The 19,442-nt window shown below is 37.9% G+C and overlaps 2 protein-coding genes across 2 annotated transcripts; both read left to right on the top strand.

The window, feature by feature from the left end:
• Nucleotides 1-441: 441 nt before the first annotated feature.
• Nucleotides 442-1,401, top strand: LOC125079245 (olfactory receptor 56A4). Its single transcript, XM_047692734.1, has one exon. The coding sequence runs from the start codon at nt 442-444 to the stop codon at nt 1,399-1,401; it is 960 nt and encodes a 319-aa protein (XP_047548690.1).
• Nucleotides 1,402-15,828: 14,427 nt separating this feature from the next.
• Nucleotides 15,829-17,850, top strand: LOC125078879 (olfactory receptor 56A4-like). The gene is made up of 2 exons (XM_047692110.1): nt 15,829-16,077; nt 17,155-17,850. The coding sequence occupies exons 1-2, from the start codon at nt 15,829-15,831 to the stop codon at nt 17,848-17,850; spliced, it is 945 nt and encodes a 314-aa protein (XP_047548066.1).
• The last annotated feature ends 1,592 nt before the right edge of the window (nt 17,851-19,442 follow it).

Raw genomic sequence — 19,442 nt, 5'->3', positions numbered from 1 at the left:
CGTATGGTTTCACTTATATATAGAACATAAGGAATAGTGTGGGGGACTAGCAGAGAAGGGAGGGAAAACTGAATGGGAAGAACTCTGAGAGGGAGACAAATCAGGAGAGATTCTGGACTCTAGGAAACAAACTGAAGGTTACAGAAGGCAAAGGGGTGCGGGGATGGGGTAGCCAGGTGTTAGGTATTAAGGAGGGCATGCACTGCATGGGGCACTGGGTGTTATATGAAACGAATGAAATGTTGAACACTACATCAAAAACTAATGATGTACTATATGGTGGCTAACTGAACATAATAAAAAAAAGAATAGTGCCAGACACTTAACTATTATTATTTTTAAGTGGTTCTATGAAAAATAAGTTACTTCCCCATGGGTATTCTTATTGTTTGGATGGATTTATTCTTGTCTTACCCTTTAAGGTTTTCTGAAGTGTCAGTAATGAGTAGGACACTTTATATGGCTTCACCCAGCAACTACTCCACTACTCCAGTCTCTGAATTCCTCCTCATCTGCTTCCCTAACTACCAGAGTTGGCAGCACTGGCTGTCCCTGCCCCTCAGCTTCCTCTTCCTTCTGGCCATGGGGGCCAATGTCACCCTCCTGATCACCATCTGGCTGGAGGCCTCTCTTCATGAGCCCATGTACTACCTGCTCAGCCTCCTCTCCCTGCTGGATATCGTGCTCTGCCTGACAGTCATCCCCAAGGTCCTGGCCATCTTCTGGTTTGATCTCAGGTCCATCAGCTTTTCAGCCTGCTTCCTCCAGATGTTCATCATGAACAGTTTTCTGACCATGGAGTCCTGCACATTCATGGTCATGGCCTATGACCGCTATGTGGCCATCTGCCACCCACTACGATACCCAACCATCATCACTGACCAATTTGTGATTAAAGCTACGATCTTTGTTGTGGCCCGGAATGGCCTTCTTACTATGCCTATCCCCATACTTTCTTCCCGGTTCAGATACTGTGCAGAGAACATCATCAAGAATTGTATCTGCACTAACCTGTCTGTGTCCAAACTCTCCTGTGATGACATCACCTTCAATCAGCTCTATCAGTTTGTGGCAGGCTGGACCCTACTGGGCTCTGACCTCATCCTAATAGTGCTGTCCTACTCCTTCATCCTGAAAGCTGTGCTAAGGATCAAGGCTGAGGGTGCTATGGCCAAAGCTCTAGGCACTTGTGGTTCCCACTTCATCCTCATCCTCTTCTTTAGCACAGTCCTGCTGGTTCTGGTCATCACTAACGTGGCCAGGAAGAAGATTCCCCCAGATGTCCCCATCTTGCTCAACATCCTGCACCACCTCATCCCCCCAGCTCTGAACCCTATTGTTTATGGTGTGAGAACCAAGGAGATCAAGCAGGGAATCCAGAAGCTGCTGCGAAGGTTGTAAGAGGTAAAAATGGGTGAGAGCTAACCTGGAGAATTGAAATTGATGAAGGGGAATAGTTTTCATGATGCATAGGAAATTTAGTTACTTCAGGAATAAGTTTGGATTTTTCATTCTCCAAATTTTCAGTTGATTATGGGGATATTCTTATCCTGACTCCTACTTTCCCTGCACTGACTGGAACCTTAGTTTTTTTGCATTCTGGAGTTATCTGGAAGTTTCTTTCAACCTCATCTGTGTGAGAGAGACTTGTCAAGTTATATATAAGTACAGGGACTTAATTAGAGTGAATCTCTTTTTCAAACAAAGAAAAAATAGTATTCTAGTCACTTTCAGTGGCTCTCAGTTTCCTCAATTGCTTAATACTTGGATACGTATTAGACCATTTGGTTCTACCTGACACAGTTCAAACTGGTTTTGTGTCATGAATGGATCTCCTGTGAAGTTACAGAAGTTGACTCTAACCCTTTGATTCTTACAGTGAGAGAATGACATGTATCACCCACTGCCTCCTGTAAGCCCTGACAGATATTGTTAATATATTTATCTAATGCCACTTCTTTGGATTATGAATTTCCTGGAGTTCTTTACTTATTTTTAATGAATTAAAAATACTAAGATGACTCATTTTTCTGTGTGCATTTTGTTTTAAGTGGAAGTGTGTCCTGTTTTCAGATGTGCTTTACTAACTTGTGTCTTCATCCCCTCCTATCTCACTTTTCCATCAGATTTCAGGAACAATCTATATCCCCATTTTTTCCTGCTTATCTTAGATATACAGTTAAGTCGACTTATTCATTCTACTTTCAGCTCTGTTGTGTCAATCCTCATAGTCTGTGCTGGTGCCAATATAACATCCTATGGGATCCAGACAACCATATTAGGGGGTTATTTGAACAAGGACAGGTGTGTTTAATTCTTTTCAGTTCCCTTCCTGATCATGTCCTGAAAATGGTGGGGATTCATGTATTAGATAATATTTCCTGGGATTAATTTGCATTGGCAACAGAGTTCCCTCTTTACTATTATTTTTAAATTATTTTAAAAAATTTTTTAACAGGCAATTAGATAAAGAAGGTATGGTCCATATTTACAATGGAATATTACACCTCCATCAGAAAGGATGAATACCCAACTTTTAAAAAAATTTAATTTTTTTCAGTGATCCAAAATTCATTATTTATGCACCACACCCAGTGCTCCATGCAATATGTGCCCTCCTTAATACCCACCACCAGGATCACTCAACCCCCCAACCCACCTCCCCTCCAAAACCCTCAGTTTGTTTCTCAGAGTCCATAGTGTCTCATGGTTTGTCTCCGCCTCCGGTTTCCCCCAACTCACTTCTCTCCATCTCCCGATGTCCTCTGAGTTATTCCTTATGTTCCACAAGTAAGTGAAACCATATGATAATTGACTCACTCTGCTTGACTTATTTCATTCAGCATAATCTCCTCCAGTCCTGTCCATGTTGATACAAAAGTTGGGTATTCATCCTTTCTGATGGAGGCATAATACTCCATCAGAATATATGTATATATGTATATATATATAGGCATATATATATATATGGACCATATTGTATATATGGACCATATCTTCTTTATCTATTTGTCTGTTGAAAGGCATCTTTGTTCTTTCCACAGTTTGGTGACTATGGCTGTTGCTGCTATGAATATTGGTGTACAGATGGCCCTTCTTTTCACTACATCTGTATCTTTGCGGTAAATACTCAGTAGTGCAATTCCAGGGTGATAGGGAAGCTCTATTTTTACTTTCTTAGGAATCTCCACACTGTTTTCCAAAGCGGCTGTACCAACTTGTAGTCCCACCAACAGTGTAAGAGGGTTCCCTTTCTCCACATCCTCTCCAACACTTGTTGTTTCCTGTCGTGTTAATTTTGGCCATTCTAACTTGTGTAAGGTGGTATCTCAATGTGGTTTTGATTTGAATCTCCCTGATGGCTAGTGATGATGAACATTTTTTCATGTGTCTGATAGCCATTTGTATGTCTTTGGAGAAGTGTCTGTTCATGTCTTCTGCCCATTATCTGTTTTGTAATACCCAATTTTTGTATCAACATGGACATGCCTGGAGGAGATTATGCTGAGTGAAATAAGTCAAGCAGAGAGAGTCAATTTTATCATATGGTTTCACTTACTTGTGGAACATAAGGAATAACACAGAGGACATTAGGAGAAGGAGGTGAGAAGGGTGATGGGGGAAATTGGAGGAGGAGATAAACCATGAGAGACTGTGGACTCAGAAACAAACTGAGGGTTTTGGAGGGGAGGTGGGTGAGGGGTTGGGTGAGCCTGGTGGTGGGTATTAAGGAGGGCACATATTGCATGGAGCACTGGGTGTGATGCATAAACAATGAATCTTGGAACACTGAAAAAATAAAATAAAGTTTAACAGAGTCCCCTTTTGGATACTGAGAGCTTCACATATAAGAGCCATTTGAGAATGTCTTCTAACATAGCTGATCTATGATGTACCTAGCCATTCTTGGAAAATTTACAAACTAATTTATCATTCCTATAGCATTGTCTTTAACCAAAATAATAGCTTTGATCTACCCTCTCTTCTCTTTTCCACAGCTCAAAAGACTGATCCTAACCAAACACTGTCCTAGTCACCCATCATTCCATTTTTTCCTAGCTCATTATTTTCAGATTATACCCATTGATATTTTTTCTTAAAGTCTATGCTCAAGAATCTTCTTCCATATAGAAAACCAGTACCAGTGTCTTCATTTGACAAACTGCAAGTCTCAATTTAAACTCCACCTTCTTTACAATCCTTCCCTTTATTCACCCCAGCAGAAGTAATCTATTTTAACCAACATGTGTATCTCCCTCTAACACTAGATTATGAATTCCTGAGTCTGTTGAGAGTTTTATTGATCTTCTTAACTTTATTTACTTATGGCTAGTAGCACAATTATTTACATATCTTAGTTATTTTTGTTGAGCTAAAGTGAAGAATTTATACATGCACATCTTGTTTCTTATTTCCTCTGAAAATTAGGGGAAAGATCAAGTTGTTAATATAATGTATTCTCCAAAGCACTTTACAAAAAACCTTATATAACTCCCATTCAAGTTGATCTTATATAACATAGTACCTAAGATTGCTTCTCTTGGATGAGATAAGACTGAATCTTTATTTATTTGAATCTGAGGTATACCAATTGGCACTGACTGGATGTGTAATTTTTGATTCACTGATCTGAGCTCTCATTTTCTCATTTCAGAATAGTGATAATAGGCCTTTTATTATGTAATTTATCTGATTATTGGGTGACCCACTCTAGGAAAAGTTTTCAACCAGAGACTAAAACATCCTAAGAACTTATAAATGGGAACCCATTTTATTATTTTCTTATAAACACTGATTTCTCTCATGTCTTCAAAAGAAGATGCTCTTCATTATCTTATACACCATGATGCATTTCAGAGGTGCTCTGCCCTGCTCTGTGTGTCATTCCTGGTCCTCAGTGCAATTTCTTGATTATTGTGCATTACTAACTTGTAAAATCCTTTCCTTATTTAAACCTCATGATGTTGTGCCATGGCACACTGAGTCATTCCTTGTTCTAAGTCATCTTTTAAAATCTTGGTCCTGCTGCCTCATTTCAGATGTTGGCAGTTGCCTAAGAGTCTGCCTGGAATGCATCCAGACTAAAAGCACCTCTCTTCACAATGAAAGCCTGGAGGGATCTCAAGTGAGCCAGTGAAGAACATGTACTCACAGATTCACTACCTGTATTTCTATAATTTTTCATGTCACTATTTCATTTTTTTTAAAGATTTTATTTATTTATTTGACAGAGAGAGATCACAAGCAGATGGAGAGGCAGGCAGAGAGAGAGAGAGAGAGGGAAGCAGGCACCCTGCTGAGCAGAGAGCCCGATGCGGGACTCGATCCCAGGACCCTGAGATCATGACCTGAGCCGAAGGCAGCGGCTTAATCCACTGAGCCACCCAGGCGCCCCTCACTATTTCATTTTAAAAAAATTTATTAAATTAAATAAAATTTAATTTCATGTTACTATTTCATTTTTAAGGTTTTAAATTTCATTCAAAAATGAAATACGAATTTATAGAAAAATGAAATTTTCTATAATTCATCTCTTGAGGCACACAAAAGTATTTCATAGATTGTCCACATTGGCCATCTTTTTTTTTTTTTAAATTTCTGGATACCTAGAATTTCATATCTAAAGGGATTTTAAAGTCATCAAATCTAGAGTCCTCTTGGAATTTCCACTAAAGATTATTTGATAAATAAGCATTCAAGATTTCCTTAATTTCCTTGATTGATAAGAAACTATCTTCTAGCATTTGGGATGGAAAACCTCTGTTTCCATTTGGGATTTTAAAAATTCTCTCACTTGTCTGTATTTTTTTCCTTTGGCCCCTATGGAAACTTTATGATGAGTTAAATTTCTAGTACTAGCTTCAATTATTTTAACAATGTTCCATTTAATAGCTTGTAAGCCTGATGGTTCTAAAAGAGGTATATTGCCCCCTCCCTTTATAAATAATATCTTATTTCTCTGTGATGTGCTTTCTCCTTTATAAGTTCTATTAGGTTAATATTTGTCACTGATTTTTGTACTTCCTACTGAATCAAGCAGAATAACAAACACATAAAAGATGTTTAACACATGCATATGTGATATATTAAAAGAATGTGGAATGTACTAAAATGGGAAAATGAAATGATATGTGGAATGAAGCATATAATAAAATAGAATGTGAGAGGTAAATTTTATATTTAGGAATGCGGTCCTAAATGTATGGTATTTCTTACAGACAATAGTCCAATGCATGCGTTTTTAAGATGCTCTGGGTGAAGAGCTATAAACCTTTCTTTTCTCTTTTTGTATTTAAATACATACATTTTTCCTTCACCTTTGGAAGTATGTAGGTCTGTGTAAGTGTGTCTGTAGGTAGGTAGGTATGTTTCTGTAGGAGTGAAATACTTCAGGGAATGGTGACGACGAGGACAGGAAACTCAGCATCTCTATTATCTTTTGATCTACAAGAGAGGCAATATTATGACTTTAGCAATCTTATGGAGCCCAGCCAAGAGCATAAGGCAACAAGAAGCTGAAGTGTCATACACTGGCAGCAGACTACTGAATAAGATACCACTTAATTTTACACAGTACCTTCAAAACATCCATTTAAAGGCTTAGCACAAGGTAAATCAGAGAAAGACAAGCACTGTATGTATCACTTATATGTGGAATCTAAAATAAATCAAACCTGTAAAAAACAAAAAGTAGAATGGTAGTTACCAGGGGATGGAGTGTGGGGGGGATATGACTGATTGTGTGTAAGGTTGTAAACTTGTAATGAGTGGTAATAGCCCATAGAGATCTAGTGCACAGTATAATGAATATAGATAATAATACTGTACTATAATTATTTAACATGATAAATATTGCTCCAACAGCAATCACATTGCAATATACAAATATAGCAAAGTAATACCTTCTGTATACTTTAAATTTATGTAATGTTATGTGTCAAATTTATTCAATTTAAAAAAAGTCTTAGGGGAAGAAATACTTTGGGTTAGGGTTTTCATTCCTCCCTGTATATAAGAGAAAGAGAATGCGCCCCTTAGATATTGGTGTTTGAGGATCCAAAGATACAGAGTTTATTATCCACCAGACATACATTATTCCACCAGATACATTATTTGACTAGACATAATTTTGGTGGAATGTCTGAGACTGCTTTATTCAATCCCCAAATGAAGCTTTACAAATGACTTCTTAAAAAAAAAGAAGAAGAAACTGCTGGGAATTTGGCTGGGATTGCTCTGAATCTGGAGATTAACTCTTGGGGGAGGGTTAACCTCCTTACAGTGTTAAATTTTACAGTCAATAATTACATTTCTGTATTTTATTTATGTTCCAATTTTGTATCTTTCAGTGTAGATTATGTAATCTTTTTTTAGACTTATTCCTGGATATTATTTTTTCTGATGTTATTATGAATGTGTTCTTTTTGATTTCTATTTGTTGTCATACATAGCTAATTTGTGTATTGACTATATTTTGAGTGACAATGCTAAATTCATGTATTAATTCTAGTTTTTTACCTTTGGGTTTTCTAAATACTCATTATACTTTACAAAATGACAGTTTTATTTCTTTCTTTGGAATCCTTCTGCTTGCTATTTGTTTTTTCCAGATTTACTATATTGGACTGAGCTGCCAGTGCTGTGTTGAAAAGAAGTGGCAATAGAAATTTTTGCCTTGTATTTTGTCTTTATTATTTAGCCATTGATTACCAGGTCTGGAGTAGGTCTTTTGGAAATACACTTTATCAGATCAAGGAAATTCCCTCCTATTTTAATCTGCTAAGATTTAAAAATGGATATTTACCTTCGTCAAATGCTTTTTCTGCTTATTTTGAGAGGATCACAAGATTTCATTTGTTATTCTGTAAGTGCATCAAGTCACATTAGTTTTCAAATATTATACTTGTTTGTGATTGCTTACTATTTTCATATATCATTGCATTTGACTTGCTGATATTTTTAAAGAACTTTTAAAAAAAGATTTATTTATATGAGAGAGAGAGAGAGAGAGAGAGAGAGAGAGAGAGAATGTATGTGTGTGGGCGGGGAGCAGAGGGAGAGGGAAAGGGAGACCGAGAATCCTCAAGCAGACTCTCCACTGAGTGAGAGCCCAATAAGGGCTCAATCCAAGGACCCTGAGAGCATGCCATGAGCTGAAATCAAGAGTCAACTACTTAATGGACTGAGACACCCACATGCTCTGTTAAGAACTTTTTTTATCTGTGTTCATGAGAGAGATTGCTTTATTTCCTTTTCTTATTATGGTATTTATTCCCCTATTCTTTTATTTATTTATTTTTTTGGTTGTACAATTATTTATTTGTACTTTTTATTTTTAGAAGTATTTTTTAAAATTTATTTTCAGCATAACAGTATTCATTGTTTTTGTACCACACCCAGTGCTCCATGCAGTCCGTGCCCTCTCTAATACCCACCACCTGGTTCCCCCAACCTCCCACCCCCACACCTCATCAAACCCTTTAGATTGTTTTTCAGAGTCCATAGTCTCTCATTGTTCACCTCCCCTTCCAATTTCCCCCAACTCCCTTCTCCTAACTCCCCATGTCCTCCATGCTATTTGTTATGCTTCACAAATGAGTGAAACCATATGATAATTGACTCTCTCTGCTTGACTTATTTCACTCAGCATAATCTCTTCCAGTCCTGTCCATGTTGCTACAAAAGTTGGGTATTCAACTTTTCTGATGGAGGCATAATACTCCATAGTGTATATGGACCACATCTTCCTTATCCATTTGTCCGTTGAAGGGCATCTTGGTTCTTTCCACAGTTTGGCGACCGTGGCCATTGCTGCTATAAACATTGGGGTACAGATGGCCCTTCTTTTCACTACATCTGTATCTTTGGGGTAAATACCCAGTAGTGCAATTGCAGGGTCATAGGGAAGCTCTATTTATAATTTCTTGAGGAATCTCCACACTGTTCTCCAAAGAGGCTGCACCAACTTGCATTCCCACCAACAGTGTAAGAGGGTTCCCCTTTCTCCACATCCCCACCAACACATGTTGTTTCCTGTCTTGCTAATTTTGGCCATTCTAACTGGTGTAAGGTGGTATATCAATGTGGTTTTAATTTGAATCTCCCTGATGGCTAGTGATGATGAACATTTTTTCATGTGTCTGATAGCCATTTGTATGTCTTCATTGGAGAAGTGTCTGTTCATATCTTCTGTCCATTTTTTGATATGATTATCTGTTTTGTGTGTGTTGAGTTTGAGGAGTTCTTTATAGATCCTGGATATCAATCTTTTTTTTTTTTAAAGATTTTATTTATTTATTTGACAGAGAGAGATCACAAGTAGGCAGAGAAGCAGGCAGAGAGAAAGAGAGAGGGAAGCAGACTCCCTGCCGAGCAGAGAGCCCGATGCGGGACTCGATCCCAGGACCCCGAGATCATGACCTGAGCCAAAGGCAGCGGCTTAACCCACTGAGCCACCCAGGCACCCCGGATATCAATCTTTTGTCTGTACTGTCATTTGCAAATATCTTCTCCCATTCCATGGGTTGCCTCTTTGTTTTCTTGACTGTTTCCTTTGCTGTGCAGAAGCTTTTGATTTTGATGAATTCCCAAAAGTTTATTTTGGCTTTTGTTTCCTTTGCCTTTGGAGACATATCTTGAAAGAAGTTGCTGTGGCTGATATTGAAGAGATTACTGCCTATGTTCTCCTCTAGGATTCTGATGGATTCCTGTCTCACGTTGAGGTCTTTTATCCATTTTGAGTTTATCCTTGTGTACGGTGTAAGAGAATGGTTGAGTTTCATTCTTCTACATATAGCTGCCCAGTTTTCCCAGCACCATTTGAGATCAGGAACACGACAAGGATGCCCACTCTCACCATTCTTGTTCAATGTAGTATTAGAAGTCCTAGCAACAGCAATCAGACAACAAAGAGAAATAAAAGGTATCCAAATTGGCAATGAAGAAGTCAAACTCTCTTTCTTCACAGATGACATGATTCTTTATATGGAAAACCCAAAAAACTCCACCTCCAAACTACTAGAACTCATACAGCAATTCAGTAACATGGCAGGATACAAAGCCAATGTACGGAAATCAGTGGCTTTCTTATACACTAACAATGAAAATAAGGAAAGGGAAATTAGAGAATCGATTCCATTTACTATAGCACCAAGAACCATAAGATACCTGGGAATAAACCTAACCAAAGAGATAAAGGATCTGTACTCGAGGAACTACAGAACACTCATGAAAGAAATTGAAGAAGACACAAAAAGATGGAAGACCATTCCATGCTTTTGGATTGGAAGAATAAACATTGTTAAAATGTCTATACTGCCTAGAGCAATCTATACTTTTAATGCCATTCCAATCAAAATTCCACCGGTATTCTTCAAAGAGATGGAGCAAATAATCCAAAAAATTTGTATGGAACCAGAAGAGACCCCGAATCTTTAAGGAAATGCTGAAAAACAAAAATAAAACTGGGGGCATCACGTTACCTGATTTCAAGCTTTACTACAAAGCTGTGATCACCAAGACAGCATGGTACTGGCATAAAAACAGACACATAGACCAGTGGAACAGAGTAGAGAGCCCAGATATGGACCCTCAACTCCTTGGTCAGTTAATCTTTGACAAAACAGGAAAAAATATACAGTGGAAAAAAGACAGTCTCTTCAATAAATGGTGCTGGGAAAACTGGGCAGCTATATGTAGAAGTATTCTTTTATTTTTAATCTCTTTGTGTTTGTATATTTGAAGTGGGGTTTTCAGAGATAGCATATAATTGGTCGTGCTTTTTTACTCAAACTCATAATTTTTGCTTTTTAATTGGGTTGTTTATTTGCATTTAATTTTATTATTGATATGGTTGGATTTAAATCTATCATCTTGCTATTTGTTTTCTATACAATTTACCTGTTCTTTGTTTCATGTTTTCCTCTTTTTATGCTTCATGTTGGATTATTTCTTTTCACTTTTCCTTCTCCTCTTTGTGTTTTTTTTAATTTAAATACTTTTTTTAATTAATCATTTTTTTAAATTTATTTTCAGCATAACAGTATTCATTGTTTTTGTACCACACCCTGTGCTCCCTGCAATCCGTGCCCTCTCTAATACCCACCACCTGGTTCCCCCAACCTCCCACCCCCCCACCTCTTCAAACCCTTCAGATTGTTTTTCAGAGTCCATAGGTTTTTTTTTTTTTATTTTAGTCGTTGCTTTAAGGTTTATGATATACATCATTAAACTACATCACAGAGTGCCTGAAAGTGATATACCATTCACATATAGCATAACAATTTTATAATAGTTTGCTTATTTATTCGCCTATGTAATTATCATTTCTAGAACTGTTTCTTTGTTTGGATCTAGATTTTCATCTGGTGTCATTTTCTTTCTGCTGAAAAAAGAATTCCTGTAATATTTTTTACAGTTTGGGGCTCCTGGTGATGAATGATTTCAGTTTTCATATGCCTGAAAAAGGATTTTTTTCCTTAATTTTTGAAAGGTATTTTAACTAAATATAGAATTTTGAGTTGACAACTTTTTTTTTTTGTACTTTAAAGATGTTGCTTCACTGTATTCTCACTTAAATGGCTTCTGACAAAAAAATCTGCTATTATCCTTAACTTTTTCCTTTGTGTGCAATTTGTCTTTTTTCCTATGTCTGCTTTTAAGATTTTCTTTTTATCATTGATTTTGAGCAATTTGATCATGATGTGCCTTCGTGTAGTTTTCTTCAGGTTTCTTGTGCTTGGGAGATCTTTTGGATCTTATCTTAATTATTGCTTTCCTTCTACTTTTTTGATTAGTTATTTTTTTTCAGATGTCATAGTTAATCATTGATTTTTATTCTTTCTTCTTTTATTCATATATAACATTCTATTTTCTCACATGTAATACATTAAAATATGCTAAATGTGGGGCGCCTGGGTGGCTCAGTGGGTTAAAGCCTTTGCCTTCGGCTCAGGTCATGATCCCAGGGTCCTGGGATCGAGCCCTGCATCGGGCCCTCTGCTCAGCGGGGAGCCTGCTTTCTCCTCTCTCTCTGCCTGCCTCTCTGCCTACTTGTGATCTCTGTCTGTCAAATAAATAAATAAAATATTTTTTAAAATGCTAAATGTAATATATAATATACATATATAGATTTGACTATAGATTTCTTTTTATGTACTCTTACTATTTGGTAGGGTTGCTGATGTTTTATATTATCATCAGTTTAAAGTATTTTCCAATTTACATTTTGGGTTTTTCTGTTACTTATAGTTATATTGATACATATTATTTAATTTGTGTAACGTGGGATTTTCAGATATGTTATTATTATTGCTTTGCATTAATCAGATTAGTATAGCTACTGTCATTCTCCTGGTTAGTATTTTAATGATATATTTTTTCCATTCTTTTGTTTTCAATCATTCTGAAAATATGTCTTTTTTAAGTGACATGAATATATTCAATCTGATAGTCTTAGTCTTTTACTTAATACTTGGTCCACTTACAATAAATGGAATTGCTGATTGCTTTATAGCTACCGTCTTATGATTTGTATATTATCTCACATATTTTAATTTCCTTCTTCTTCTTTCTTGTCATTCTTTGGATTAATGAAATTTTTATGCCTTTGGTGATTATCTTTTTTGGTGATTATTTTGGTGATAATCCCAGAATAAAAACTGATATTCTTGATTTACTGCAGTCTATTTAAACACACTGTTTGTAGCGTCCAGGATTCCATCTAGTTGTTTTCCTTTCAGTGACATATTTTCCCTGTGTGAAGATATTTCTAAAACTTAATATAAGTCAATGATGAGATAAGTCATCATAAAGCACTAATTTTAAAAACTATTTTTCTAGAATGTAGCTAATATGTAAGATGAAGTCATTTGTCTTCCTAAAGGGTCTTTTAACTACATCTTCCAGATCCCTGTGATATTCCAGATATCCCTAGTGATATTCCTTTCCATTATAAGTAGTACATCTCAGTTTATGTAATTCTCAGACACCTCAAAAGAAGCTATGAGCGAATCACTGCTCTTACACTTACTCTGAGTATAAATATAGAAATCTCTTTTTAACATTAGAAATGTGTGTGTATCTGCAGGGAGACAGGAACCCATGGGAGCAGGATGCCCCAACCAACTCTTCATATTTCCAGCCACAGGAGAGTGGTGGCTATTATAGGGACAATATCTTCATAAAGTTGTCCAAAGTCACAATATTCTGGTTTCTCTTCAGGCCACATAAATCTTTCCCATTCAACCAAATCCATAAGGAGAGGTCACACATTGCCTGACAGCAGTTGGGTGGTCAAACTGTCATTTGGAGCAGAATTTCTCTGTAAGTATTTTTGGGAACAGTATACTGAAAAGCCAAGCATAAGTGATACTTTGAATTTGGTCTTCAACTTAATTCACTATTTATTTAAAAGAATGTTATTGTGCCCTCAGATGTTAGTATGTGAAGACCCTGAAGATCACCCACGTCAGGAAAGTATGAGGACGTTAAGGTATGGGTCAGCTCAGCTCTGTCTCTGATTATTAGAGGCATATTTTAAGTGTCTGGATTTGTGCTAACTGCCACAAAGAAAAATTATGCATACCTTGTTCTTGACCTTAATGAGCTTTGGTCCTCCTAGGAAAGGTGGCTAAGAACTAAGGATCCAGGCAGAGAGATAAAACCATGAAAAAGGAACCAATAGAATTCCCAGAGTGTCCCTGGAGGAAGACCATTCCATGCTCATGGATCAGAATAATATACATTGTTAAAATGTCTATACTGCCTAGAGCAATCTATACTTTCAGTGTCATTCCAATCATTTTTCAAAGCATTTTTTCAAAGAGCTGGAGCAAACAATCCTAAAATTTGTATGGAATCAGAAGAGATCCCGAATTGCTAAGGAAATGTTGAAAAAGAAAAACAAAATTGGGGTCATCACATTGCCTGATTTCAAGCTTTATTACAAAGCTGTGGTCACCAAGACAGCATGGTAGTGGCATAAAAACAGACACATAGACCAGTGGAACAGAGGAGAGAGCCCAGATATGGACCATCAATGCTATGGTCAAGTAATCTTCGACAAAGCAGAAAAAAATATACAGTGGAAAAAAGACAGCCTCTTCAATAAACGGTGTTGGGAAAATTGGACAGCTATGTGTGGAAGATAACTTTTGAATTAGGAGACCAGAGATTGGCCAGAATTGTGCTCAGTTAAGTAAAGATAATGGGTGAAGCAGCCAATGTGATATTGAAGCTGAGCAGAGCTGAGGTTAGGACTGGCAGCACGAGGTGGCAGTCTTGGATTAGGGTTAGCCTAAATCAGTGGTTAGGCCCATTATGACAGGTGGGTGTAGCTTTGTCATTCTCAAAGCATGGTCCCTGGAAAAGCAGTGGGCATTACCTGGGAACTTGTTAGAAATGTAAATTCTTGGCTTTTCCCCCCAGAACTATTGAATTGGCAATTCTGGAGGTTGGTATCAGCAATGTGTGTTTCAACTAGTTCTCCAGGTGATCTCATTTGAGATCCAGTGGTCTAGATAAAGGAGAATCCTGATGAGAAGCCCACACTGTAGATTCAAGAAAAAAAAAAAAAAACAGCTCTAAACCTTGATTGGGAGATGTGTGTGTGTGTGCGTGTGTGTGTGCGTGCGCGTGCAAACGCCTGGGGGCACCCCAATAACATGCCGCAAAATCCATCTGTGAGAGATGTTTTTCCTCTGCCTCAGAGGAGAACACAGCAGACCCCTGCAACTACTTCCCATCAGGGTCCGGAATGGTTAAGATACTTGAAGAGAACTGAAGCTTCAGTTGTGCAGTGTCCTGTCCTGGGGGCATATTTCAGTATTCCTTTAGTTCTTCTCTTGTTCTAGAGGCCACATTTCCCTATTTTTTTTCCCTACCCAGGAAATATAGTGTTTTTTATTTTATTATTTTAAGTTACTTACCAAATACAGATGCAAGTAAGATACTTGCAAGTAAGAGGCAAGTAAGATATCTTTTGTATTTATTATTTTTACTCTGAGGTTTTACCACTAATTTTTTCCCCATTCTGCTTTATTCAGCTTTTTACTGAGTGTTAAACAAGACTGGTGGTTTGCAGTACAGAAAGATATGGAGATGCTAATTTAAAAGAATCAAGGGTATTATGTCGCTTTCAATAATCTGTCAGTTTCATGTATCTGACTTGTACTTATTGAGTGCCTGTGATGTCAGCAGATGCATGGGGTTCTTTTCTCTGAGCTATGATAAAAAGACAAGACTCCCTTGCTGACAGATGGAGCACTGACTATTTGGAAGACAAATAGGAAATATTATTTGTATAGGAGAGTTTTTTTTAATGTTTTAGTAGCAGTATGCTCAGGATATTTAAGAATCATAGAGAAACAATGGAAAGGGAAAGCATCTAGAGATGGATGCAGAAAGAGTAACAAGAAAAAGCATTCCTAAGAGCTGTAACTCTTGGTCCAGATAGAATGGGACAAGCAGAAGTTAGTTATTTGAGGGCAAGAGAGTTGATGTAGGAGGAGGACATGACTTGTAAAAACACAGAGGCGAGACAAAGTGTAAAGCATGTTCTATCAGTGGCTCAGTCTATGTGTGGAGTTGGAATATACTTGTGAAGGGAGTTATTCTTTATTCATAAATTATGAGTGCTAAGGACATTGTTTTAACAAAGAGTAACTTGTACAATTTAAACTTTAGACAGATTTTCTGTCACCAGAACCATGGAGAAACTTGACAGCCTAGAACAGAGGCAGGTACATTGGTTAAGAGGTTACTAATGAAATAGTCAAACCCTGAATTCATGTCTTTTCTTTCAGCCAGTTTCAGGCCCACCTGACAGTCATGGTACTATTTCTCAACAACACAGGCACCCAGGTGACCGAATTCCTGATGATCTGCTTCCCAGGAATGCAGGACACACAGCACTGGCTATCTGTTGTCCTGGCTCCTCTCCTGGTTTTGGCCATTGGGGCTAACTCTGTGTTGTTACTCACCATCCAGCAGGAGACATCTCTGCATGAACCTATGTACTACCTGCTTGCCATCCTCTCCATGCTGGATATCATCCTCTGCCTCACTGTCATCCCTAAGGTCAGACCCCACTCTAGATTCACTTCCAGGCACTCATTCATCTTTCTGTGAATAGTATTGTTTTGCTACTGTAAATCCTCCTACCCCTGAAGGCAAATCCTCAAAGAGTTGTCCATACCATCACACTGGGTCCCACACATCTCCCACACATGTCCCCCTTCTCATTCTCAGTGTCCACTATTTTTTTTTAAGGTTTCATTCTTTCCCAACTGATGAGTCCTCTCTCAATGTTTGAGTCAGTGATGTGCCAAGTTTTGACCTTCTTTTTACTTCTAGGGAGAGATTCTTCTTGACTCAGAATGACCCCACATTTACATCCAAGAGCTCTAGAATTTACTTTCTAAAAATGTAACTGGATGTATGTTTACATCATATGCCGAGATAAGAATAATAATTGCAAGAGGTCTCTTTCTTTCTTTCTTTCTTTCTTTCTTGGAAGAGGTTTCTTTCTTTTTTTTTTTTTTTCCATAATTTTTAAGCAAAAAATTTTTTTTATTTAATTTTTTATTTTTTCAGCATAACAGTATTCATTATTTTTGCACCACACCCAGTGCTCCATGCAATCCGTGCCCTCTACAATACCCACCACCTGGTGCCCCCAACCTCCCACCCCCCACCCCTTCAAAATTCTCAGATCGTTTTTCAGAGTCCATAGTCTCTCATGGTTCACCTCCCCTTTCTTGGAAGAGGTTTCTTATGTGTACAGAGAGATTGGAGGGTATTCAAATATAAGTATTAGACTTAATGAGTTTTGATGTTCTTGTGATGCATTTAGGTGGGCAGATGTGTTCAGCTGGAGTTTGGATAAGAACTCTAAGGTTGACCAAGAGAAGACAGCCTAGAAATAAATACTTATAAACAAAAGGCATGGTCTATAGATGGAGAGAAAAGGGTATAAATCTGGCTCTAATTGAGATGCCCATAGAAGATACTTGAAATTAGGATATTGTACCAGCTGGGATTATGGGGGCTGTGGCTTGGGGATATAGATGGTTGTTGAAACCATGGGGGTTTAACCAAGGTTAGGTACTCTGAGATAGGAATGGATGCAGTTTTTGAGAATAATGATTCTGGCAGGTCCTGCTCATCTTCTGGTTCAACATGAAGACCATCAGCTTTGCAGGCTGCTTTCTGCAGATGTTCGTCATGAATACATTCCTTCCCATGGAGTCCTCCACCTTTCTGGTCATGGCGTATGACCGCTATGTGGCCATTTGCCATCCTCTACGCTACCCATCCATCATCACTGAAAAATTTGTCATTTATGCAGCCATCTTCATTGTCTTTCGCAATTTGCTAGCTACATTACCTACACCAGTTCTGGCTGCCAGGCTCAACTACTGTGCCAGCAATGTGGTAGAGAACTGTATCTGTGCCAACATTTCTGTAGCAAAGCTTTCCTGTGGGGATATTCACCTAAATAAGCTCTACCAGTTTGTAAGTGTTTGGTGTCTACTGGGTTCTGACCTGGTGCTAATCTTGCTATCCTACTGCTTTATCCTGAGGGCTGTTATGCATCTGCAGTCAGGAGGTACAGCCACCAAAGCCTTGAGTACTTGTGGTTCCCATCTCATTCTTATACTTTTCTTCTATACATTGCTGCTAGTATTTATCTTCACAAACAAGGCAAAAAAGAAGGTGCCCTCAGAGGTACCCATTCTTCTCAATGTCTTACACCACCTAATCCCACCAGCCCTGAACCCCATTGTTTATGGAGTACGAACCCAGGAAATCAAGCAAGGGATTATCAAGATACTCAAGTACCAGTTCTGAGAGATATGAGTCAAAGACAGGGATTATTGAAATTTGTTTTAGTGTTGGTTTCATCTGAATGCCACAAGGAACATATTTACATCCATGATGCTACCCTCATCTTGAACTTAAACATTCTCCAGCCACTATCACAATATTTACCCTCACAACTCCTCTTCAAACCCTCATTGAACACATGTTTGGGCATCAACTGCCCTTTTATTCTAACCCCTTGCCATCACAGTCCTTCAATTCTCGCTCACTAAAACCTTTTACATACTTCTCAGTCTTTACATTCTGAATCCCTGTCACAATTAATTCATAGGGCAAGGATGAGACAACACTTTAAACAGAACATGGGAAATATGACTCGGGTCAGGGGAACCAGTGAGGATGTAATTTGAATAGTCTAAGTGAAAAGTAATAATGACTTGGATTAAGGTGGTGAGTAAAAATTGAAGTGATGGGTCACAAGATTTGCTGAGAATCTGTATTTAGGGTATAAAAGATGGAGAGGAATAAAGGATGACTCCAGAGTTTTTTTTTTTTTTCAAAAAGTTTAAAAGTTTTTTTTTAATTTAAATTAATTTAGGTAACATATAGTGTATTATTGTTTTAGGGGTGAAATTTAGTGACTCATCAGTTACATATAACACCCGTGCTCATTGCCACAAGTGCCCTCCTTCATGCCTATCACCCAGTTACCCCATCCAACCACCCACCTCCCCTGAAGAAACCTCAGTTTGTTTCCTATAAAGAGGCTTTTTATGGTTTGCCTCCCTTTCAGTTTTTTTCCCATTTTATTTTTCCTATGCTTTCCCCATATGCATCTGTTTTGTTTCTTGAATTCCACACATGAGTGAAATCATATGATATTTGTCTTCTTCTGACTTATTTAACTTAGCCTAATACCCTCTAGTTCCATCTATGTTGCTGTAAATGGCAAGATTTCATTCTTTTTTTTTTAATTTTTAAAATTTATTTTCAGTGTAACAGTATTCATTGTTTTTGCACCACACCCAGTGTTCCATGCAATACGTGCCCTCCCCAATACCCACCACCTGGTTCACCCAACCTCCCACCCCCCGCCCCTTCAAAACCCTCAGATTGTTTTTCAGAGTCCATAGTCTCTCATGGTTCACCTCCCCTTCCAATTTAACCTCAACTCCCTTCTCCTCTCTAACTCCCCTTGTCCTCCATGCTATTTGTTATGCTCCACAAATAAGTGATACCATATGATAATTGACTCTCTCTGCTTGATTTATTTCACTCAGCATAATCTCTTCCAGTCCCGTCCATGTTGCTACAAAAGTTGGGTATTCATCCTTTCTGATGGAGGCATAATACTCCATAGTGTATCTTCCTTATCCATTCGTCCGTTGAAGGGCATCTTGGTTCTTTCCACAGTTTGGCGACCGTGGCCATTGCTGCTATAAACATTAGGGTACAGATGGCCCTTCTTTTCACTACATCTGTATCTTTGGGGTAAATACCCAGTAGTGCCAGTAGTGGTCATATACTCTGTATATACTGTATGATCATACTTACATGTGAAATCTAAACAAACAACAAACAAAAATCCCTGTGCTTGTAGAAACAGAGAACAGATCGAT

The sequence above is a fragment of the Lutra lutra genome, chromosome 10 (assembly GCF_902655055.1).
Source record: "Lutra lutra chromosome 10, mLutLut1.2, whole genome shotgun sequence".
In the NCBI taxonomy this organism is placed as follows: domain Eukaryota; kingdom Metazoa; phylum Chordata; class Mammalia; order Carnivora; family Mustelidae; genus Lutra; species Lutra lutra.
The sequence above is the reverse complement of the archived record's forward strand: the minus strand, read 5'-3'. Positions and strand labels throughout refer to the sequence as shown.

Coding starts and splice junctions, on each gene's coding strand:
- LOC125078879 (XM_047692110.1), top strand. CDS start 15,829: ATGGTACTATTTCTCAACAACACAGGCACCCAGGTGACCGAATTCCTG. Junction 16,078..17,154: donor GCCTCACTGTCATCCCTAAG/GTCAGACCCCAC, acceptor TGATTCTGGCAG/GTCCTGCTCATCTTCTGGTT.
- LOC125079245 (XM_047692734.1), top strand. CDS start 442: ATGAGTAGGACACTTTATATGGCTTCACCCAGCAACTACTCCACTACT.